This window comes from Ptychodera flava, chromosome 10 (genome assembly GCF_041260155.1).
Source record: "Ptychodera flava strain L36383 chromosome 10, AS_Pfla_20210202, whole genome shotgun sequence".
NCBI classification, from domain to species: Eukaryota; Metazoa; Hemichordata; class Enteropneusta; family Ptychoderidae; genus Ptychodera; species Ptychodera flava.
This window is the reverse complement of record NC_091937.1, coordinates 42,266,919-42,292,781: the sequence shown is the minus strand read 5'-3', so window position 1 is coordinate 42,292,781 and position 25,863 is coordinate 42,266,919. Positions and strand designations below refer to the sequence as shown.

Genomic DNA, 25,863 nt, shown 5'->3' with positions numbered 1-25,863 from the left:
AGTTCCTTTCATGGCGTTTTGTGTAAGATTGTTCGCAACGTATTATGATTAAAAATGTGAATATAACTTGATGCAATGCAAAGTTTGCTGAACTGCTCGTTATGTTGAAGTGGCATCATTATACAATTACAGACGATTGTCTCAGAATTCTCTGAAAACTTACCCGAAGACCAGATCTGATATTGGATGTCTGAATTATAAGTGGCAAATTGAGATTTGAATTCTTGCACATTTATGTTTGTCTCCCAAAATTGTATTGGTAAACGATTAGAATTAGCCATATCTCTGCTACCTCCATGGCTATACCAATGCACATACATTGTCATTATTTACCTCATGCAGTGGTATTGTCGATAAATGAGTCTATGGACATAATGTTGACACGATTTTATCCATCAGGGAGTTGAACAAGAAAATGTGTTTCATGAACACAGTAAATATACTGAGAATACATGAAAAGTTACAGAAAAATCAAAAACAAAGAATAAAGAGACTGACCACAAACAATCATAATCATACGATGGATGTAGTTAACTCCATGATTTATGCACACTTTTTTGTTCTGAAGCTACGATACATTGGGTGTGCGTGCACATCTTTTACTTCAAGTGGGGCAATATGGCTTCACAAACTTTCTTTGTTTTATGTACAGGGAAGCCAAATGACTCACATTGTTAGCGGAGGGGTTGTGAGATTTTATAGGGTTCAATATCTTTTTTGGCATTAGAAAATAACAAAATTAATTTGGATTTGACACTCGAGAGAAGAAATCCATGAATTTGTATAATAGTGATGAAATCACAGACAACTATAAAGTTTCTAAGAGAACGGTCCACAGATATAACTATGGTCCCTGCCTACTGCTTGGGAGAATAGGTCGAGAAAATGATGAAATTGTTTATAGTTTCTAGTGCTGGAGTATACTTCAAAAGTAGAGGGGAGTTTCTGAATAGTGGGCATCTATACAGACTACAACCAAACCTAAGTGTTTACTATGGGGCAACACTCGCAACACCTATGATCAACATCATGGAGCCAAGGCAGAACGTGCCTGGAGACAGATATTCCGACTCTCAAAGTTTTACAATTCTGTCTACCACTTGTGGGGCCTAATTTTTATGGTCTTGGAGTAAGTAAAGTTTTCACTGACTTTATAATTTTGAGAAAATTGGGAATTATATTTTTTCCCCTGGCAACACCACAGGGATGTCAGCCATTTTGAATTTCAAATATCAGTAAATACTAGCACTGGTTAATTTGTTCTATGTGGTATGAAAATTTGAACAGTGACCACCCGATTTTTATTCTTGATTTTCAAAAAGAATGTTGAAAGTTTGCTGGAGGAAACTTTGAGCAAAAGATTAGATCTTTTATTTTTAAGGTGCGAAGTACCTTAATGATTGTTTCAGATAATATCAAGTCACAGAAAGACACCAAAAACTGTGACTTTCATCTCTTTGAAAGTGGAAGCATTGATTGAATGCAGACCGTGAACTCTATACATTGCAAACAATGTACACACGACACAATATCAACAAAGACTGAGTCACCATATTGGTATAAACCAACCCTGTTAGGATTTAATGAGATCTATTCTACCAGCCTCTGAAAAACAGGAAGTTTAAAATACACTCCTTAAAACTAAATATCCTAAAGTCATTGTCAATGACACAGTTTCTATTAGATCAATCATAACACAGCCTTGGAAGTGATTGCCATTATATGACCTCTAAAAAGTAGCTCTGACATCTACATGTAAACAGAAAGACAGCTATACTGAGAATACACAGATATATGGAAAAGTGAGGTGGACAAATTGACTGAAAGGGACTTTATATTCTTCCATTGCTGAATTCCATATTACTATTCTGAAATAAATCAATCACATCACATTGGGATAAAAGATGGAGAAATCATGAAAAGAGAAACACGACTACTTTAACATTCTGTTGATCACAGGCAGCACACAGGTGATAATTTAACATCTGTAAGTGGTATGTTACGATACAAGGAAGAAATTATCACATATGACTGCATGCAGGATTAGATATTATGCAAATGAAGCACAGTTCTATAAAGGATCTGTCTGCTTATGCATTTTAAGATTGACATACCAAAGACTGAATGTGAGATCTTTGTATCAAATTTGAAGCAAAATCTACATCACAGCTAGAGGTTTATGCAGGTCAAGTATTGGAAAAAGCCCTGCTAAGGAACCATGAATTCTTGAATATAAAGACCAACGCTGCTATGAAATATCGACGTTATCGACAGAGAAATTCAAAGTAGCAGTGGACCTGAAGTTCACGGACAATTAAAGTGCAAAGGTTTTCTCAAACTTGGAAACAGTCACTGCAACCACATGTGTTAATTTCATACCTTTCTTGCTAGGCATGCTTTGGAAATGATTTCCGTTAGTCCCCGAAGCTGTTGTCTCTCAGAACTATTGAAAAGATATACAGAGCAGCAAATCAAAACAAACTATTGTATACACTGAAAACATTTTGCTCAATATGTCGCTAGTTAACACCGTGACTACCTTGAATGTCGGCAAGTTCCGGTAGCAATGAAGTACTGTATGCCTCGAATGCCCGGAAATTCTAGCAAGATCCTGTGCGTTTTTCTCAGGAAGTAATCCAGCGGTTTAGTTTCATGACAGTAGCAAATAAAATACAGTCAAACCTAAGGAAGTGTGAAAAGAATGGAATCTCTCCACAAGGTCTCATAAATGTTGTAACTTATAGTTGAACTTCACAGCAAATACCTTAACTTGTTTACCCCTTATTTCTTGTCATTAGGTCCAAACTCATCATTTACAACAATGGGGTTGGGCAATTCCATAGTGGTAAAAGGGTAGGTATGCTTTGGTTTGGTGGGTTTAACTGTACTTTAGCACTGTATCACTGAAAATTTTCATCATGTTGAACAATAATCTAACTTCATATCAATAGCTCTTGATGTCTTATCTTCACTAAAACTTTTAATATGACCATAAAACAAATATATCTGTTTTCTAAATCTAAAAATACCAGAAGGATAGCTTGTGCCTTTCCATAAACAATGGAAACGTACAAAGATAATGCTGTCATAATACTTAAGAATAAATCTGAGTCTCATCAAAACAGATTACAAATTGAAAAATTCTAAGCCCTGATACCTGTGGTGCCTAAAATATTGGGAGACTTAAATTTCCTCAAACTGTAATCTTTTGATCACTCCAGTTTTCTAATCCAAATGCACACAAAAACTGCAAGTCTCTATCAGTCACAATGATTATACATAATAATATTTGTTTTTTCACGCATATTATTTCAATGCAGAGCAAAATGAAAATCTTGATTACAAAGAACATCAGCTGCACATTCCTTCATTTGCTGAGAAGAGTAAATTTGGCAAAAGTAAATTTTTTGTTTTGTGTCCATGTATAAGAAAGGTTTTTTCTAAAAAACAAAATACTCTTCATTTAGAATTTTTTGATCAGCGGAAATATTCTGTCACAAAACAAAGCCACGACTTAAACATTGATACAAAACACTCTTTATGGCAGTCATATCACATGATATGACCAACGAACCATGTACCTTGCATTAAAAGGTACCTTCTGGAAGCATATGGAATTACAAGAATGTTGTATTTGGTGTATCTGGAACAAAGGCAGACTCTTTTTGTATTTATCTTTTTTTTGTGTTTTTGAACCACTTACCTGCCTAACATTTGCAATTTTCAGTGGACAAAAAATGAAAAATTTACTTACTTTAGGCTAAAAGAAAATTGACACTAATCAAAAGAAAAGTACCATGATTCGAATCTGACTGAAAAATGCAATCTCTCAATTATCTTTGGTTCTTCATCAAAATGCCCACAAAACTGCTCGTCAGTTTCATTCACAATTAATATGCTAGTAATTTTGTCTCACTACACACTTAGTTTGATTTCTTTGCTGGGTAAACAACATAAGTTGAACTATAATAGACTGTATGTGAAGAGTAAATTACTAAAAATACAGTACCTCAGTTTCATTCAAAAAGGAAATGTACTTGATTACAGTTATCATATGATCACCAAAACTTTGTGAACTTTTTTATCAATCATATAGGTAATCTTGGGACATTGGTGACAGTGTAGCACATATCATTTATCTGTCCAATGACATAGTTTGGTAACTGTATGATGTCATATCATGATCAAATGACATATATTTGATGACATCATTGGGCAAGAACATGACCTCATCGGGATGACAACACTGCATAAAATGATAACGAAACGACACCATTTGACAATCAGATAATGTCATTTGGCAATGGGAGATTTTCATGGCAGCTATAACACACATCACAATATTCTTCTGTATAGTTTTCATGTTTTATCAACTCTGTTCAAAGTGTGACATCACTTTTCCTGTGAAATCAAGAATTTCCACAGGGTGATACGATGGACAGTTTTCTATGGTCAGGTCATTGACCTTTAAGAGACGACACTGATGAAACTTCAAAGGAATTCCTACAGGAGCTGTGAACTTTTCAAGTTCATTGTACTACCTTGCTGTGTTTAAACAATATACTTTGATCCAGTTCAATAAAATACTGGCATCTAGGATCTAAATTACATGTCAAATATATAATGTATTTATTGCATGTTGGCATCTTACACAGCCTACTAGTGATACATGCTGATCACATATTGCCAACCAGTATTGAAACTTTCAATTACATATACATTGCATATTACCATTTTGAAATTCTCTGTTGAATATGTTTGGAAAACGTTAATACCAACTCATTAATCATATACAATATTCACACAATTCTCCATGCATCAAAATATAGGATTTTCACTGTATACAGGCAGGTACAGGTGTACCACAAGGGCACTCACTAGAAGGTACTGTTGGCTGACATCAAAATCTTATTATGTATATCATTCGAGTAAACAAGTTATTACAACCAGTATTACTTGATTTTTCACACCAAAGGAAAATAATGCCTTGTATGGAAGTCACAAAATAACAGTGAAACAAGATTTCATCAAAGTTTGGTTTGCCCTGGTCTTATGTTTTCCAATCAGTCACATTTGTTGGCTTTTCTCACTCTACAATTTACAAAGCAGAAAAAAATCGAAAATTTCTAATTTCTGTTTACTCCTAAACATAGTCCCAAAGATGATGGTTAAAATGAATAACTTGCTGTTGCTGGCTTGGTTTCTGGTTGTGCTTCCTGCTTCTGTTCTGCTATACTATCTCTGCAATAGAAAAAATATCCATCAAATTTTAAGTTTTTGAATTTATGTGAACATTGTAAATTATAAAAAACTGTACATGTATTACAAAGTTTGAATTACAGTGGTATACTTCTGAGGTTTGCTTCACCACAATCAAATGAGCAAATATGAAATTATGTACTCATATTTTGGAAATTGCTGCAACACCTACAGAAGTAAATTTTTACAGGTATAATTTTTGTACCCAATTCAGAGTATTTTAATTCCCACAAGTGATTAAGAAATTTCCTGTCGTTGAGGGTTTTTCAGATCTGATACGGTACATCAAAGGAACAAGTAATTCCTACTTTAAATAAGAATCTGGAAATTACAGCAGAGGCCTTTCATAGCAAACATCATAACTTTAACCCTTTGAACACTGTAATTTTTCCCACCAAAATTTTAGTGCAACATTTTACCAATTTTTATGAATTTTTCTGTACTTTTTTATAATTTTGGACCAAATGGACATCACATTTCATTGGCTACAGATTTTCCTCAAAATTTTGGCAAAATCTGAAAAAAAATTGGGTGCAGTTTATTTTATAAAGAGGACAAAAATAATCTTTGGCGCTCAAAGGGTTAAATCAAGTAAATAAAGGAAATTTAGTCTGGATTTTTCAATCAAAGAGATTCCTTACTTCCCTGTGATTTACAGAATTTTCACTCAAATGCAATTTTTCACTTAAAAGGCCATCTCAGTATGAAAATAGCAAAGAACAAAATAAGAAGAATCTCTTTAGTAGCAATCTTGAAAACTTTATAAACTCTTCGAGAGCAAAAGTCAATTTTTGTCACCTTTATGAAATATATTCTAGTAAATTTTTTCCAGATTTTTGCCAAAATTTTGATAACAAACTGTAGCAAATAAAATATGGTGTCTATTTGGTCCAAAATTATCAAGAAAAGTACAGAAAAATTTGCAAAAACTGGTAAAATGTTGTACGGTGGGAAAAATTTGAGGCACTCAAAGGTTAAGCAAAAATGCTAGAAGACTACTGCAATGTTATTGATGTAATAGGCATGATCTTAAGATGCATGAGAATTTTGTTGCACATAATGAGATGGTTGGAGCTGTGTACTGTGAGACAGCAGAACACTGGTACGCAGTAGTGATTTTGGAGTGAAAAGGAATATGGCAATGTTACTGATACATGTGAAAAGGCAATTCGGAAGGCAATGTAGACTGTGGATGGCGATGTAGCAATGTGAATATGGAGAAACAGAGACACGTCGAACTGAATGATTGTGTCATATAGGTGGACGAGTAAAGACAAGCAAATTTAAATACACGAAAGCATTATCAAACTATGCAACACGGTGTTGGACCATTATGGCACATAGTTCACATACTGTACACTTACAACAGATGGAAGAGGTTCAAAAAACAAAAGAGTGAAAGTCTTACAGTGAATCCAGGTGATCTTCTGTTACATAATATCAGTGAGTTGTGATTGGTTAAGACTTGACAAGATGAGCCGTGATTGGTGAAAGATGAGTGTAAGGGTGTAAATTTACCTACTTTGGTCCGGTAAAGTGACTCTGCAATGTCTGCCAGCATTTGTAATAGTCTTCATCAATGCTACAGCATGTCTTATCGCCCCACTGTGTCAGTGCGAAGCTCAGTGAACTTTCAAACATAAAAGCCTGTAATGGACAATAGAATGATACAAATCAACACTGTTGCTCGTTTGTCACTCTGTTGTATCGCCTTCATTGTGGTTTTGTAGTGGGTGAGAATAAGTTCAAAAGAAATGAATGCGATATTTCGATTCACAATTTCATGAGGATTGTATTCACCCCTGTCTGAAAACATAAAGCTGTTGGATACCCAAAGCTTGCCAGTACACACTGCCTGTAACATCTGGCGACAATCATAAACCTTTTTGGTTCACTATTGCGGTACAATCATGCAATGATCAGGTAAAGCTGGTAAGTCACCATGTCTAGTGATGTACACATAGGGTTTAAAGCAGCAATCAAAACTCAGTCAATATCCATGGTTAAAAAGAGTGAAAGAATCATCAAGAGTTATACTGGCCCTTTAAACTTTGACGCAATATGGACTTACCATGCTTCCTGTGGCAATTTTCTGTGGTTTGGTGTTGAAGTCACTGTTCTCATCAGAGCACTTCTCAAAGCATTCCTTGTCAGGTCCATGCGGCGTCATCATGCTGTGTAAACTGCCCCCTCCAGCCTGGAAGCCTCCCTCCTGGTAATAAACCATTGATATCTTGAGTTACTGAAAGCAATCAACAGCTTGAGTAACTTTCAGACCTTAACTGTCTCTTTCCCATGCAGAATATCATGTGAAAAACTTGACAGCCAAACTGTCTTATCACTGGGACAATAAGTACTTTGTCAGACTCAAAGGCCAGAAACACCAATTGGAAAACCAGACGTCGCTTTCTCAATGTGTTCTATCACATTTTAGATGATTCCATTACATTACTTGTAGCATGACTCTGTCTGACATCTGTTTACACACATTTTATGGCCATATTGTTTTACATGTGTTATAAATAAAACTCAATAACTAAACTGCAAAACACGCCAAACAAGCGACCTAGCGGCCGATATAGCTCCGCTGTGTTTATGTAGAGAATAACTATTTTTGACACATGTTGATGAAGAAGGTGGAAATCTTTGATAGCTCAATGCAAGTGGCCAGAAAAAAGTGGCTAAAATAGCTGCAAAAATACACAATTGAAGATTTCATCAAAATTTGAATATATCACATTGTATCATCCCTGAGAACACGTCAACCAAAGCTATCTGACAAAGAGTTTTTTAAAAGAATGAAATTTTCTGACCAAAAATGGCAAAAATTGCCCCCCCCCCATGAAAATTGCAGATTTCACCATAATATCAATATATCATATATTAAAATAATCCCTTGGAATTTGTATACCAAATATCAAAGCTATCAACTTGCAGTTTTTGAGAAACAAATTATTTGACCAAAAATGGCAAAAATTGCTCCCAAAATACTAAATTGCAGATTTCACCATAATTTCAATATATCATATATTAAAATAATCCCTTGAAATTTGTATACCAAATATCAAAGCTATCAACTTGCAGTTTTTGAGAAACAAATTATTTGACCAAAAATGGCAAAAATTGCTCCCAAAATACTAAATTGCAGATTTCACCATAATTTCAATATATCACATTTACATTAAGTTCATCTGTAGGAACCTGCATATCGAATTTCAAAGCTATCAGACCAGTACAATTTAAGAAATACATTTTTTGACCAAAAATGGAAAAAATTGCCAAAAATATGCAAAATCGTAGATTTCATCACTATGTCCATAAATATCATTAAGATCATCTGTAGGAACCTGTATACCAAATTTCAAAGCTATCAGATGAGTAGTTTTGGAAATACACATTTTTTGACCAAAAATGGCAAAAATTGCCCCAAATATACAAAATTGTAGATTTCATCATAATTTCAATAAATATCATTTAATTCATCTATAGGAACCTGTATACCAAATTTCAAAGCTATCAGATGAGTAGTTTTGGAAATACACATTTTTTGACCAAAAATGGCAAAAATTGCCCCAAAAATTCAAAATTGCAGATTTCATCATAATTTCAATAAATGTCATTTAGTTCATCTATAGGAACCTGTATACCAAATTTCAAAGCTATCAGATGAGTAATTTTGGAAATACACATTTTTTGACCAAAAATAGCAAAAATTGCCCCAAAAATACAGATTTACAGATTTCATCACAAAATTCAATATATATTACTTAGTTCATCTATAGAAACCTGTATACCAAATTTCAAAGCTATCAGACAAGTACTTTTTGAGAAACACATTTTTCAAGCAAAATAGCAAAAATTGCCTTAAAATGCAAATTTGCATATTTCTGCACAATTTGAACAAATCTGAAATAGATCATCCCTAGGCACCTATGTACCAAATATCAAAGTTATCTGACTGGTAGTTTTGAAGAAGAAGATTTTTAAAGATTTTTTTTACCAAAACGACAAAAGTACCCCCCGATGTATGGCCGGAAGGTGTCCTTATTCGGAAATTTTACCAACCTCGTAAATCCTAGATGGAGAATATTCGGATCGTTTTGTTATAACTGTCGCTCTATCAAGAATTCACTGTCGCTCTATCAAGAATTCACTTGAAACTGTTAGAGAAGTGTGCGATACTCATGACATTTGTTTATTACAAGAGCATTGGCTGACTAAAGATGACATTTCGTTTTTATCTCGTATTCATAAAGAGTTTGACTACTATGGGGAGTCCCCTGTTGATACAGGTGAAAATATTTTGATCGGTCGTCCGTTTGGAGGGGTTGCCATTTTATGGCGTAAATCTATTGGTCACATGATAACAGTACGTTCGTTCAATGATAATAGAATCATTGGAATTGAGGTAGCCAATGACAATTGTAAAATGTTAATACTCTGTGTTTACATGCCTACTTGTAATAGGGAAAATCATGATGATTTCACTGAATATTTAGCAAAGGTTCATTCTATTGCTCAGTCTAGCAACTGTTACAGTACAATGATAATTGGAGACTGGAATTCAGATCACAACTCCCTCTTTGGTAAATCACTGCTGAGCTTTTGTAACGAATACAACTATTTTGTGTCAGATAATGTCTTACTGCCAGAAAATTCTTTCACATATGTTAGTGACGTGCATGGCACAACATCCTGGCTAGATCATTGTATTTCTTCATACACAGCTCATCAATGTATTGAGTCTGTAGAAATTTTGTATGATGTAATCGTTTCTGACCATTTTCCACTTAGTATTAAGTGTGACATTGGTACCATACCTTCATGTGAAAGTAATGACTCGGTTAAGAATGATACAGAGGTACGCTTAAACTGGTCCAAGGTTAGTACTAATCAACGCAATGAGTATTATGTGAATTCAGATAGGCTTCTTTCTGAAGTTGATATTCCAACGGAAGCACTATGTTGTAAAGATATTCATTGTAATAATTCCAATCATGTTGATTGTATCTTGAAGTTTTATGACAATATTATTGATAGTTTATATGTTGCTGGCACTAAAATTACACCACCCACCAAAAGTACGAATTCTAATATTCCAGGGTGGAATGACAATGTGAGACAGATTCATTCTATTGCACGTGATTCGTTTAAGCTCTGGCGTGATTCTGGTAAACCCAGGACAGGTCCATTGTATGACCTTAAACGCCGCACGCATGCGCAGTTTAAGTATGCTCTGCGTCTGTGTCGCCGTAATGAGGAACAGATGAAAGCCGATGCTATGGCGAAAAATCTGTCTTCTAGCAATTATGACAAATTTTGGAAGTCTGTAACAATACTAAAAAATTGAGTAGGCCAAATAATGTTAATGGATGTACAGGTGATGCAAATATTGTTGAGATGTGGCGTAACCATTATCATGATATTTATAATTCTGTAAACAATAATAGGGATCAGGAATTTGTTTTAGATGCTATGAACAGTTGTTCACTGCAAGACAATTTCACTGTATTACCAGGTGACATAAGTGATGCAATTAGTAAGCTACAGACTGGAAAAACGTTGGTTCAGATTATCTTGCCGCTGAGCACTTTATATTTGCCAGTCAGAAAGTTTCTGTTTTGCTAAGTATGTGCTTAACAGCTATGCTTGTCCATGTAGTTTGCCCTAGACGACTTTCTAACACTATCCTTGTTCCAATTATCAAAGACAAAAATAGTGATATTACAGATAAAAACAATTATCGTCCTGTTGCACTTTCCACTATTGCTTCTAAAATAATTGAACTTGTTTTATTGCGTCACATTGATTCTTATCTGGGAACGACTGATAACCAATTTGGTTTTAAGTCAGGACATTCCACTGATATGTGCGTCTTTATTTTGAAGGAAATTATCAATTATTATAGACAACATGGTAGTAATGTATTTATTACATTTAGGATGCCTCTAAGGCTTTTGACAGAGTGAACCATTGGACGCTTTTCAAGAAATTAATTCAACGTAAAATTCCCATTTACCTTGTCAGATTTCTTGTCAAATGGTATCGAACTCAAATTATTATTATTCGTTGGGGTACATGTTTATCTGAGGGTTTTACTGTCACTAACGGTGTAAAGCAAGGTGGTATTTTATCACCAAAGCTCTTTAATATCTATATTGATAATTTGAGTGTTCTCTTATCAAACTTGAATACTGGCTGTAATATTGGTGGCATTTTTGTTAATCACTTAATGTACGCGGATGATATCTGCTTGATTAGTCCTTCTGTCAAAGGTACACAAAAGTTAATAGATCTCTGTACTCATTATAGTGATATTCACGACATCATTTTCAACAGTAAAAAGACTAACTGTATGTGCGTTTTTGCGAATCACAGTAGGATTCGGCGCATTCCATGTGTGTATCTGAACGGGGTTAAATTAACCTTTGTTGTTAAGAAAAAAACATCTAGGGTTCGTGTTAACTGACCATTTCAGAGATGATGATGACATTGAGCGGCAGACGAGATATTTTTACGTAGTAGCGAATATGCTAATGAGAAAATTCCACATGTGTACTTTTCATGTTAAATGCATTCTATTTAAAGCGTATTGTTATCAGTTGTATGGGGGACCAATATGGAATAGCTATTATGCAAATGTCTTGAGAAAATTGAAAGTTGTTACAATAATGCAGCACGACTGTTATTGGGTTATGAGAAACGGAGCAGCGCGAGTCTAATGTTTGTATCTAACAGAATAAGCAACTTTGATGCTCTTCTGAGAAATCAGATAAACAGCCTGAGACAAAGACTTTTGAAAAGTAGCAATGCAATTGTACGAAATGTATGTAAATCATTGTATTTCAACTCAGAGATGGTAAAGCACTGGAATAAGTTACTCTATGTTTAAATGTCTGTTTAAAAAGAAACCCATTGGATTATGTATGTAGATATAATCAATTTTTCTATCTTTTCAACCATAATTTAATTTTGTAACTGAATTTTCATACTATAGCCTTATTTGACTATTATATGGACGCTCAAGTCCGAAATAAAGATATAATAATAATAATAAAAAAAAAATTGCCTTAAAAATACAAATATGCAAATTTCAAGACAATTTGAACAAATCTAACTGAGGTCACCCTAAATAAACTACATATCAAATTTCAAAGCAATCGGACAAGCGGTTTCAGAGAAGAAGATTTCTTGACCAAAAACAGGAAAAATTGCCCCAAAAATACAATTATGCAAATTTCACCACAATTTGAACAAACTTGAGTGAGGTCACTCCTATGAACCTCCATACCAAATTTCAAAGAAATCTGACTATCGGTTTCAGAGAAGAAGACCATTGTTGACGGACGGACGGACGGACGGACGGACGGACGGACGACGACGGACAATCAGCCTATCGGATAAGCTCCGCGTCTCTGACAGCGGAGCTAAAAAGCTACAAGACAGATACTTATCCATCTACCATAGACATGCCATAGAAAGATATGTTTTCAAGATAATTACCATGAAGAGACAAGAAAAGAAACTAAATTATTTACCTTGGCTTCATAGCGTCCCTTTATAAGACCCATGAATTCACTCATACAGTTCCCTGTAAGAAATATATTGTATCAAACATGCTGTGTACTGTCATGCCAAGATTCCCCAGCACAAACGCTGTAGGTTCGAAATAATTTCCATATGAAAAGATACCTTACTTGAGGTGTGAACGGACTGTCAATCAGTGATTGCTCTACAAATATCATGGGTTGTGTCATATTAACAAATATTGGGATCTTTTGTTCTACTTGATTGGTAGTTTATTTACTCTCTGGGGAGTCATAAGCCATTAATTCGGTAACGCGGAAACTTTCCGCGTTCAGGGGATTAGCCTAGATACATGGTTTGTGCCGGCCAATCCCCTCATGAATGAAAAAAGCATGGGTCATTTTACAAAAGTAAATCTAGAATTTTAGATGGGACAAAATATAGTTGTGACTTCACTGCAGTTGAATAACCATTTACAACAGATATACAATTGCTAACAGTGTATGTCCTCACGAAGTCCTGTGAGCTGATTGGTCAGAATTCAATATATCAATGTTCACAGAAAAGTTTGGGTGGGAGAGCCTGAATGTATCATAAAAATTTAGCTTGCAATACTTGCTGTGATACAGATGTTGATAAAAAGGGTAGGAAAAATAAACCAGTCACAAAGTGTAATCCAGCCGTAATACCACATTTCAGTTCAACATACGATATTTAGATAACTTTTATTCATACCTTGTGCAAAATAACTGCTTTAAATGGAAGGACATACTCAAACCATGGGTACTTGAAATGAAGATTGAAATCTTTCACAAATATCTGATTGTTTGTTTTAAAATTTCCCATGATGATTGTAATGGTGAAAAACATATGATTCATAACTATAAAGGTAAGATGATTTAATTATAAATATCTCTTGTTTACTGCCATGAGGCATGAATGAATGTTTCAGAATTTTTACAATACAGATTGTAGGACTGTGTGGAGGTACTTGTCATACTTTATAAAGGTAATACAGATGACTGAAATTTGGTGGCTTTAACTTACTGTGATAGTAGGGTGGTCTAAATGTATGTTCTTGCACGGCCCATCTTGGTGGGAAGATGACAAAGTCTGCGATAGCAACACCAGGTTTCATAGACTGGCAAGTCAGCACAGTGAAAATTGATGGATCCTAAAATGTCATGAAATAGATACGATGACTGTTAATTCATCAACTAGGGCCAATTGTCTTGGTTCATTGGATGGCGGAATCATGGAATATCAAAGTTACAAAACTGCTGGTCATGGTGGCCACTAATTCTGCAGGGCGTTTAAAAATTTATAAATAAGTGGCAAATTGCCATTGACATGTGGACAGTATAGAAAGGACACTCATGAAAGACAGATCATCCTTCTAGAAAGAAAATATTTTTTACAGAAAATAAGTTCTAAAATTAATGAAAAGCTTGTCAATACACCCATACTGGCTAATAATATGAACACTATATTATGAAATGTTTTTAGCATTTTGAATTGCGTAGGACAATGGATTTTTCTTTGCATGTGGATTTACTTTGTTTTTTCCCAGGAAAAATATGACACATACATGTAAGAACAATGGTTATTTCCGGCAAGCTTTGTGTTTTGTTCAGCAAATAGCTCCTTACATAAAAAATGTAAAATTTATTTTACGTAAGGAGCAACCAACATTGGATGAACATCAAACAACTGTCACACATTGGAAACAGTGGCAGGGAGGAGGTTAGTAGAAACTGAAAAATGTAAATTTGAAAAGTCAAAAACAAACATGTACTGAAAGAGAATATAAATTACTTACAGCATGGTCAAACAAGGTTGCGTTGATGACCATAAAATTATCAAGATGATACTTGTATGGAACATAGTTACCGTGCCATGCGACAACATCGTATGGGGAATGACCCTGAAGAGGAAAACAAAAACAAACAAACAAACAAACACTATATTACAACACTGTAAAGAGTTGATGATTTAGAGCAACCCCATCATTCCTCTTCTCTGTGTGTAGATCCAGCTTTACCATTTCCAACAATGGAACTGTACCATCGATGGTGAATGAATTAATTTGCACAGTACATCCTGCTGGACAAAATACTGCTTTTCTGAAAGTTACTGCAGCAATAAACCAATTTATTGATGTATATAGCTGAACCCAGCTTCGGTTGATGAAAATTTGTCGAAACATTTGTTAACCATAGCATCATTACAAGACAGGTTGTTATATCTATCGTGAAAAACGCTGTTTTTCATATCAGTCCTATGATGTATTTACACACCTGCTTGGCTGCAAACAATTTTCCTTGGTATTTACTGATGACAGTGTATTCATCCACAGTTCTGTCTTCATACCAGGCAACTGGTGTCAGGAAATCTCTTGGGTTGGCTAAACCATTAGCACCTATGAAAATAATCATGTTAGAAGCTCATCTATAAATTCTCTAAAATGTTCAATTTTTTTTACAATAAACAATTTTGATGAATTTTATAAGTCTACAGCTGTATTGCTTAGCTTGTCAATTTACTGGTATTATTAATCCTACATAAATATCATATTTTTTATCATATTTTTATTCCAAGATGGTTTTAAGATATCTCTGACTTGCACATGTACAGTCTACAGACACTCATCCTTCTGTTCAGTTGAAAACTGACTGTTGGCACACATGAATTAACATTTAAAAGTGCCTCACAAAAACAGTAAGAAAAATATTTTCTGCATGTGACTTACAACATATTTTTATCTCCATTTTCTGTCTGATCCCATTGAATTTTCTAGTTTCAGTAACGGAAACTCAAGCAACTAAATTACTTTCTCTGTATCACACTGCAGTGAAAGATTTTAAACAGCCCCTCGTCAATAGACTATACAGAAGACCCATTGCTTGAGCTAGAGGGCGCTCTTTGCACACCCGTCTCAGTGTGAAGAGAGTGCACGTGAGCAATGGGCCATCCAGTCTACGTTGTCAAAGTATAAACACACCATCAATTTCATCTTCATTCCTGAAGGAACCAGACTAACACTGAGGATAGTCCAACTTACCAATAGGGCCAAGGTTAGGCAACGTAAAATGACCATCATAGATTTCCAGAACATAGCCTCTAGAGGGCCCACTCACATCAATGGTGAATCTCATCCCTTGCTGAAAATGGAACAAATAATGGACACATACGATTTTTCTCAAAACATCCTGCACAATACCTATGTTTTCTGTGGTACAGCCAGACCAGTAGGGCAGAAGATGTGAGTGAAAGAGTTAAAATGGCAAAAAAGTAACTTAGGAAACCAAAGTTGAATAAGACAGGTTGGTAAAGAATATTATTTGCTGTTTGTGAAACTGGAAAGAGTGTGATAACAGTGAATACATGAACTATGTATTCTTTTAATTCCAAAACTGTCACATATAAGCATTTACTGTAAACTTGTCCAAAAATGGTTTATTTACATGAAAAGACTGTTTAAAATTGTGAATGCTTGTTTTGCTACTGAAGATATACATGAGGATTTTAACTATGGATGCAAGAGTCTATTCGATCAAACTATGAGAAAATGTTTCATATGGTACATAAGGAAAAAGGGATGGAAGATAGATGAAAAAATTCCTTGCAACATTAAAGTCATTCTGTATTTTGGTAATTGAACAAGAATAATCAAAGTATATTCTGCAACTTCTGTTTGATTTGATAGAGTGATCTGTTCAATGCCCATTGTTAGTCCATATGAGGATGTTGAGTTTTAAATAAAACTTAATATTTGAAGTGATTTTGATCTGACATCGCTCACATTTTGGAAGATATGATGTCAAAGAGATCTCCAACAAAATTCTCCTTTATAACAAAAACAGTGCTTAAAATGGGTGACAAATACAACTGTAATTTGCCGATCCAAAAGTTGATAATTTGTTGAAATGATTAAGAATTAACAAATCAACCGCATTATTTACTTCACAGAAATGAATCTATGATTGTTTAAACCACTCACCTGAATGACACAAAACTCCATTGGTTCCACAACCATCTTACCAAACTCAGTTGATATCTTCAGGTTTCCTTGCTGCGGAACTACAAAAAGAAATCAAAGTTGACATAAATCTATCCATGAAGTCAAAGAGTTGTGATGTTCAAACATGATTCTATGTATACCACACTTTTCATGCTAGTGGATTTAATTTGAATGTGCTGTGTGCCCTGCAGAAATGCTCACCCTGTTCCTGACAGGCCTATCAGTTGTCATCTGCCAAGTCAGTAGAAACTGGTATTGAGCCACAATTTACAATTACTTTCACTTTCTTGGTATGGAAGTTATAGCAGATCGAGCCAGTAAAAATCACTTGTACAGAATCTATGCTTTCTGAGACCTTTGTGAAATACATGCAATCATTTGTCTATCATTTTTCAGAAACTTACCGATCAGAAAATCTCCGTCAGAATTGTAGAAACACTTATCACCCATGGATGTATTGCAAGCGTAGATATGTATGGCAGCTCCATGACGACTGCAAGCATCACCTGCCCCACAGAGTGTATTCAATCCCTGAAATCAGAAACATTTAACCCTTTCAGTATCATGGTTTGGCCCAAACCCATTGTTACCAACAGTTATTGTGGATTTTTTTATTGGACATTGGGGTGAATAGGCTTAGTGACTAATGTCTCTGTTGTATTTGATATTCAAGATGTTTTGTTCAGACTACAGAATACTTGTGAAAGGGTCTGAATTATTTTTGGAAAATGTCCACATGCAGTGATGCCACATGAACCAATCTTGTTTGCTTAGAAGGACCTTTGTAAATGACTTGGAAACGAGATGGTAAAAATTGTTTGTTCATACTTCTGCTGACAGACCATCAGTGGACAAATCAAGAACATACCATAACATTAATCAGAATAGGACTAAAGTGTGACATTTCATAATTCATTTTACCAATGGTAAGATAATTTTGGCAAAGACTGATGGTTTCTGAAATTGGATGTTTCTGATAGATGTTTTGTATAACAAATGGTACCACAGATATTACATATGACTGTGCTTTCATATTGTTAACAGTACTTCATACTTAAAAGTGTAACTATTATGTTTGTTTTGACTGTGAGGGGACTGTGTAAAGCTGACAAGAAATATACAAATCTAGTATTTTGTATGAACAAGAGATCTACCCTAAGTGAAATCTATGGTGTACATTGGTAACAGTAATCTAGCTTACCTGCACAAAATCCACCTTTTCATCATCTTCGGGCAGGGAAAATGGTTTCCATCGAAGCTGTACAGTAAAATAGCGACAACAATTGAAGTTAAATATTTAAAATGTATCTGTATAGTTCACAGCAAAGAACATGCAAATTGAATCAACTTCAAATTTTGTCAGCACAGCACAAGCATCCATACATTCCACTTCAATATACAAACAACAGAACATGATGTGCAAACAAACTCACAAACTTTTTTACAGTTGAACAAGTCATTGACAATGACACAGTCCCCACTTGTAATTTAATTACAAGTCCTCTGAGAGGAAAGAGCCCTCTTCATCATTAGGTCTGTGATTAGAAATATTGCGATTCAGATGGGGCTTAATGGTCAAAAATGAGTTCCATGGTGGTGAAAACATGAAACCAATGTAAGCCGCCATACTAATTACAAAAGGTCATTAAAATGAATCAATTAGTACTTAATCAACAGGATGCTGCCAAACATTTTTGCATCCTATCCTAACACTGACAGATTATCACCGGTAAAGTTTGATGCAGTACAATTTGTTTAGACCTGCCTGAGTTATGGCTAAGGACATGAAAAAATTGTAACAAAATGGCCGCCATGCGGCCATATTGGATCACATCGTGAAACAAATTGATGTGCATATGCATGACATAGGTCAATGTCCTTGTGCAAACTTTTAATAAAATCAGTTGAGACGTGCCTGAGTTATGGCCCTGTACATGAAAAAATCGTAACAAAATGGCCACCATGCGGCCATATTGGATTGTATCACAAAACAAATCAATGTGGATATGCATGACATAGGTCAACTTTGAATAAAATTGTACAAACTTTTAATAAAATCGGTTGAGATATGCCTGAGTTATGGCTCTGTACATGAAAAAATTGAAACAAAATGGCCGCCATGCGGCCATATTGGATCATATCGTAAAATGAATGAAAGTGCATATGTATGATATAGATCAATGTCCTTGTACCAACTTCGAATAAAATCGGTTGAGATGTGCCTGAGTTATGGCTCTGTACATGAACAAAAGCGTAACAAAATGGCCGCCTGGCGGCCATATTGGATTGTATCACAGAACAAATTAATGTGCATATGTATGACATATGAAGTAATCCTTGTACCAAGTTTGAATAAAATCACTCCAGCCATCTCTGAGATATCTGCGTGAACGGACGACGCACGCACGCACGGACGCATGGACATGACCAACCTATAAGTCCCCCCGACGGTGTCCATGGGGACTAACAAACTACGATATTGCAATGCCAAATTTGGGCTCACGAACTAATTAGAATATAAACAGATATCTCACCTGGTTAGGATTTGGATACCAAGCCTTCCAGTCATCAACTAAGCCCCAATTGTCTGACTTACTGAATGGTGTGTGCTTGACCGATGGACGAATTCGATACAACCAAGTTCTCTTGTTGGTCTCCCGTGGGCAAGTAAATGCACTGCCAGACAGTTGTTCAGCATACAGGCCATAGGGACATTTTATAGGATTGTTCTGAAATTTGGAAAGATTGTACCAAAATTACAAAAAGGTCTACTATTACACTATGCTATGATTGTGGAAGATATAATGTAATTCTCATACTTTTATAAAATGCTGTTTGAAAAAATCCTACAATAACAGTCAAGATGCTACTTTTCACAACAACATCTTTGTCTGGTGTTTGTGCGGTTGAAAACACATATCAAAATGTTGCTTTACCTGTCCTTTGGGCAATGCACCAGGGCATCTGGGGTCTTCAGTTGCAAATTCATTGTTAAAGCCACTCAGGTATTTAAGCTGAAAGTAACAGAAAAACAACTGTTATGGAATCAACTATAACTGGACTGTTTATTTGATACACTCATTCACTGTGTGAATACCTATCACCATTTTACGTCTTGAGACCTACAGATAAATGCCACTCTTCTCTCCATCCCAGAAAACATTTTGGATCGAGCCCAGTAAACTGAGGTACCATTAGGTCTACTCTGGACAACAACAAAACATAGGGCCAATGTCCCTGAAGCTACTATAGACATGGATACAGAATTAAGTATTTCCTGACTGTATGAAATTATCTCACTTGGGTCATCCTAGGGACTTGTAAACCAATGTCTGACCAGCATTTTGAAAGAACAAGCAACTCAATCGTTGACAGAGCTCTGCTGTGTTATGTAGAGAATAACCTTTTGTGACACATGTATTGATGAAGAAGGTAGATATCTTTTATTAACATTGTAAGTGAGTTCTGTTGAATAAGTTGAGACTGTACATACTCAGAGAAAGCACACTGAAGATACAAATGTTTGAAACTTAAGAAGTTCAAGGTCATCAAAAGCATTATAAGGAATCTGTAACTTTCATTGTACTGTTTACACAGATTGCATAATTGCTATAAATAGCACATGAGGAATCTTACAGCCCAGCTTTACCATAAAACCCTATCACTTTGACCACTCTTTTAATTGACCACTCTATTTTTTTCCTCAAAACGTAATTTTATTTTATCCTTACCAAGTCAACCATAAATGGAAATTAGAACTTTCTCTATCTCTATTGACTATTTTGAGCAATTTCTTTTAGATAACATACAGGGCACAATAAATGACGGTTTAGAATATGTCAAAGTTGGGATTCAGGAAAGTTGCCTTTACATGTTTTAATCCTCCAAGATGGTAAGCATTTCACTATGAACTGTCAAAAAAAGTTGAACTTTCTGATAATTCTACACTAAAATTATTTTGGCTTTGATGATTTCCTAATTAATTCAATTATTTAAAATCATATTAATTATTTTTTTCTGGGTGAATTGATAGGGTTTATACAGTACAAGAATTACATACAATGTAAGTCAAATTTTGACCAAAAAAAATGACAAAAAAATTCCTTAAAAATACACATTTGCATATTTCATCACAATTTTGAACAAATCTAAGTTGGGTTACCCCTAGGGACCTGTATACCAAATAACAAAGCTGTCTGACCAGCGGTTATGAAGAAGAAGATTTTTTACCAAAAACACCTTTTTTGGCATTAATTTGCCTATTTTCAACAATATCAAAAAATTAAAAAAAATAGTTTCTCAAAATCGTATTTTTCATCTACACAACAAATATCAAATCAGTAAGTACTGCGGTTCTCAAGATATTTGAGTGGACGGACGCCTCACAAACGGACATACATACATACATACATACATACAGACTGACGACGGACGCCGGACGGATACCCATCCCAATAGCTTCTATAGACTATAATCTATAGTACCAAAAAAACTGTACCAGTACCGCAAGACTATGAAGTTTGCCTTGAGTATTTTTGGTTTCCAAACTCATACAAACAAACACAATCTAGTATTATTATCAGGAAAGGATCAGTCATTTGTCAACGGTAAGAAATGCTGACATATCCAAAGTTTCATGACAGTTTTACTGCAACTATTCCATACCCTTGAACTTGCATACAACAGTGTACATTTTCGCCTGATTCCTCACCACTGAAGGACAAGGAAAACTTTAATCAAAAACATTTACCATACCCAAACGTTTACTTCAACAAATCCCCCCTACCTCCCAAGTACCTATCTTCAAAGTTTAGAGCCTGAAGTTTAATGATGTCACAGACGAAAATTATTTTATCAAATAAACAATTTAGTACATATTTGTATGGTTGATGCTACAGTTATTCATCTTATTAAACCCCATTTCATTGACTGTGGATGACTCGGAGATGAATTCAGTTGATGGAAAGTAGGTCGTCTCAGTTTTAAAACATAGGGCCAAAGTCCCTGAAGCTACTATAGACATGGATACAAAATTAAGTATTTCCTTACTGTATGAAATTATCTCACTAAGGTCATCCTACGGACAAGTAAACTAAATATTAAAGCTGTCTGACCAGCGGTTTTGAAAGAACAAGCAACTCAACAGTTGACAGAGCTCTGTTGAGTTATGTAGAGAATAACCTTTGTGACACATGTATTGATGAAGAAGGTGGATATCTTTGATTAACATTGTGAGTTCTGTTTAATAAGTTGAGACTGTACATACTCAGAGAAAGCACACTGAAGAGACAAAGGTTTGAAACTTAAGAAGTTCAAGGTCATCAAAAGCATTATAAGGAATCATGTTACACTTTCATTGCACTGTTTACACAGATTGCATAATTGCTATAAATAGCACATGAGGAATCTTTATACAGCCCAGCTTTACCATAAAAACCCTATCACTTTGACCACTCTTTTAATTGACCACTCTATTTTTTTCCTCAAAAAGTAATTTTATTTTATCCTTACCAAGTCAACCATAAATGGAAATTAGAACTTTCTCTATCTCTATCTCTATCTCTATTGACTATTTTGAGCAATTTCTTTTAGATAACATACAGGGCACAATAAATTACGGTTCAGAATATGTCAAAGTTGGGATTCAGGAAAGTTGCCTTTACATGTTTTAATCCTCCAAGATGGTAAGCATTTCACTATGAACTGTCAAAAAAGTTGAACTTTCTGATAATTCTACACTAAAATTATTTTGGCTTTGATGATTTCCTAATTAATTCAATTATTTAAAATCATATTAATTATTTTTTTCTGGGTGAATTGATAGGGTTTATACAGTACAAGAATTACATACAATGTAAGTCAAATTTTGACCAAAAATGACAAAAAAATTCCTTAAAAATACAGATTTACATATTTCATCACAATTTGAACAAGTCTAAGTTGGGTTACCCCTAGGGACCTGTATACCAAATAACAAAGCTGTCTGACCAGCGTTATGAAGAAGAAGATTTTTTACCAAAAACACCTTTTTGGCATTAATTTGCCTATTTTCAACAATATCAAAAAATTAAAAAAAATAGTTTCTCAAAATCGTATTTTTCATCTACACAACAAATATCAAATCAGTAAGTACTGCGGTTCTCAAGATATTTGAGTGGACGGACGCCTCACAAACGGACATACATACATACATACATACATACATACATACATACATACATACATACAGACTGACGACGGACGCCGGACGGATACCCATCCCAATAGCTTCTATAGACTATAGTCTATAGTAGCTAAAAGTGATGAACTCAAGTTTGACCTACACGAAACTATCCCGGCAAGACATAGGTGGGAAAGGCGTTGCAGCTATGATCAAGGAGCTACCTGCTCCATGCTATGACGATGAATGTAAGTAGGAGTTTGGGCTCGGGCGATGGCCTACGCGTACACTCTGCCGACATGTACCAATTCAGAAGATTTATAACCCTGAAGGGTATTGACACACATCAGTATCAAACATCGAAGTATTAAATGGCAAAATTTCTATAACAGTAGTATAGCTGAGCCTACAGCATAGGATCACCATATTGCGAAATTTATCAGCTTGGTATCTGAGTATCTTTGAAGAAACAAACGTAACGTATGTTAGAAGGGCACTGAGCGAGAGTTTGTTACACTACCAGAGCTGAACCTCTGATCATGTCGATCAACACACACAATTTACAAACAACAACACAACTGATGTCGAAGTCGTGAGTTGACCACGGTCCCGTCTGTGGACCATGGGTTTTGATCGTTACAGGACGCATGAATCGAAATAACATAGATAATATTTAGTATGCTTGTGGAAAAATGTTTTGATAGAGGCAGCTGGGATAGTTTTGTTGAATGTTGAGCTCAAAAATCGCGTGCCCTACAAATGGCTTGTACGTGTGACGCGTACTCACCTCGCTGTCCGCCATGTTCGCAATGATGACGATGTTTTGAAAGCGACCCCACGTGTTGACCTCAGAGGTGTGAGGTGGGCGTGATCAGATTTCAGCCAATGAGTGTCGAGATCAACTATCAGTAATCTACCGATGGCCCACTACACGCTTACGTTTGAAGTGACGTAAATGTAGTAAATTCAATTAAATTATAAAGTAAATAAGATAATGACGCCTTTGATGGCGACATGTTTAAAAATCACCTATGCTGTCGCCACCAGAGCACAACTCATAATTGACACTCGCCTGGTGACCATGATCATAAACAGTACCACTGTCTGTGCAATGATCAATCTAATATTACATGTATAGTGATTTTACGACTTATCCGGACACCAAACTTGCTAATTACCCAGCAACTTCGCTGATGATATTGAGACTTTGATCGGTAATACCAAAGCACTTTGGTAATTCACCTCAAACTTGATACTTGATCTGGCTGCATGAGTGCTCCATGGGTACACAATATGTATACAAAGTCACTGATAAGTATCATACTAGTGCCATAAACTAATTTGTGAGGGGGGGGTTTGGCATTCCACTGAACAGCATTCCTCAGTAAAACCAACATATGTAGATGTGTGCTGTTCATCCGTGTTACATGTAAAACTCAACTAGGGAGAGGTTAGAAGAGTATAATGGGTCGTTAGAGTTTGTTTAATTACTTTCAGAGCAGCAAAACTATTACTTATGTTACAAAATATAAAACAAGGGGACATTGGAATTCCTATTACAGTATTGTGAGGAAAATCCTACGTTATCCAGTTTATTTATAATCCGTCACCTAAATAGAATAGTCCCACTCCGCGCATCCCCCATTTGTTTTTCTTCTCTAAAACCTGCAGTTTCATTCGTTTGAAACAATTATACTTTCATCAGTGAAGAGTTGTTACCGGTGACTATCACAACTTTCACTGCCAGTTGTTGTTTTCATAAGATGCAGACCATTTGATACTGAGGTACGCGGAGTTGCTTTTATGTGCAGGCAATGCAGATGCCACTTCACAGTTCACACTGTGCTGTTGATCGGCAAAGTACAAGACGTCTTTGTTTCACTTTTTTTAATTTTAAGATATGATTCATGGGAAAATTTTACCAAATGTCACTGATGGGATTGTGTTTTCAATTTTATTTGATGCAGGGATATGAAATACTGTGTCAGTTTAGCTCGAAATCGTTGCAGAGTTTTGCTGCCTTTTGGCAATGGTTGTCTATCAGCATAAATGTGATCGAGGAATGCCAGTTCATGGAGATACAGAGATTGCAAAGCTTACATGTATTCTAGCTTCCTTTACCATTTCTGCAGGTACAAGTTGATTTAGTAAAGTGATTGAAAGTTTGAGTGGTGTTCAATAATTGTGCCTAAATCAGCTAGAATTGAGTGGAAAAGTATTCAAGTAAGACTGTTCAATCAGATGTGATGTCCATTGAAGCACTGAAGTTACAGAAATATTTTGGTGCAGTGGGCAGGTTTACTGCATTGCAAGTTGTATTAGTCCTGTGCCATTTTCATCACTTTGTTCAGCAATTTTTGTATGGGTACACTGTTGAATACTTTGAGTGCAAACTCATATCTCAAATTGGTTTATGCTATCACTGTATGCACTGTGGCTGTCAGCGTCTGTGTTTACACTTTGCCACCCATGGAGTTACTGCAGCCAGATCAAGTATCAAGTTTGAGGTGAATTACCAAAGTGCTTTGGTAATTACTGATCAAAGTCTCAATATCATCAGCGAAGTTGCTGGGTAATTAGCAAGTTTGGTGTCCGGATAAGTCGTAAAACCACAGTAACAGTTCCTATAAAGGCATAGACTGTCTTAGCCTCATGAGTTGCTGACATAGTGACGTGTTTCGTCAGTGCAATAATCCCCTAACTTGATCGCCGCTTGCATCATTCAATGAAGGTACTGGGAATGTGGTCTGACCACTGTAAACAGAGTAGCCTGGGTGTTTAATATTGTTATTTTTGTTGTTGTTTATATGTTGTTATTGGATAATAAATTGAAGAACACAAGTATTTTCTTGTTGTTGACACTGGTGCTCTGTGTGTAAATAGGAAAGGATGGTCA

The 25,863-nt window shown here is 35.4% G+C and overlaps 1 protein-coding gene across 2 annotated transcripts; it reads right to left on the bottom strand.

The window, feature by feature from the left end:
• Positions 1 to 1,554: 1,554 nt before the first annotated feature.
• On the bottom strand, positions 1,555 to 23,819 carry LOC139142844 (homogentisate 1,2-dioxygenase-like). 2 transcript variants are annotated; one of them, XM_070713011.1, is made up of 14 exons: positions 23,755 to 23,819; positions 19,744 to 19,821; positions 19,342 to 19,536; positions 18,009 to 18,065; positions 17,212 to 17,338; positions 16,787 to 16,866; positions 15,848 to 15,947; positions 15,084 to 15,205; positions 14,606 to 14,710; positions 13,834 to 13,960; positions 12,798 to 12,850; positions 7,331 to 7,471; positions 6,778 to 6,906; positions 1,555 to 5,241 (listed from the first exon to the last, which is right to left on the bottom strand). In XM_070713011.1, exons 1-13 carry the CDS (start codon positions 23,767 to 23,769, stop codon positions 6,778 to 6,780), a joined length of 1,329 nt encoding a protein of 442 aa, XP_070569112.1. In that variant the 5' UTR covers positions 23,770 to 23,819; the 3' UTR covers positions 1,555 to 5,241. The 2 variants fall into 2 exon arrangements, with proteins under 2 accessions (XP_070569112.1, XP_070569111.1); XM_070713010.1 differs by having other exon boundaries at positions 6,782 to 6,906.
• Between the last annotated feature and the right edge of the window lie 2,044 nt (positions 23,820 to 25,863).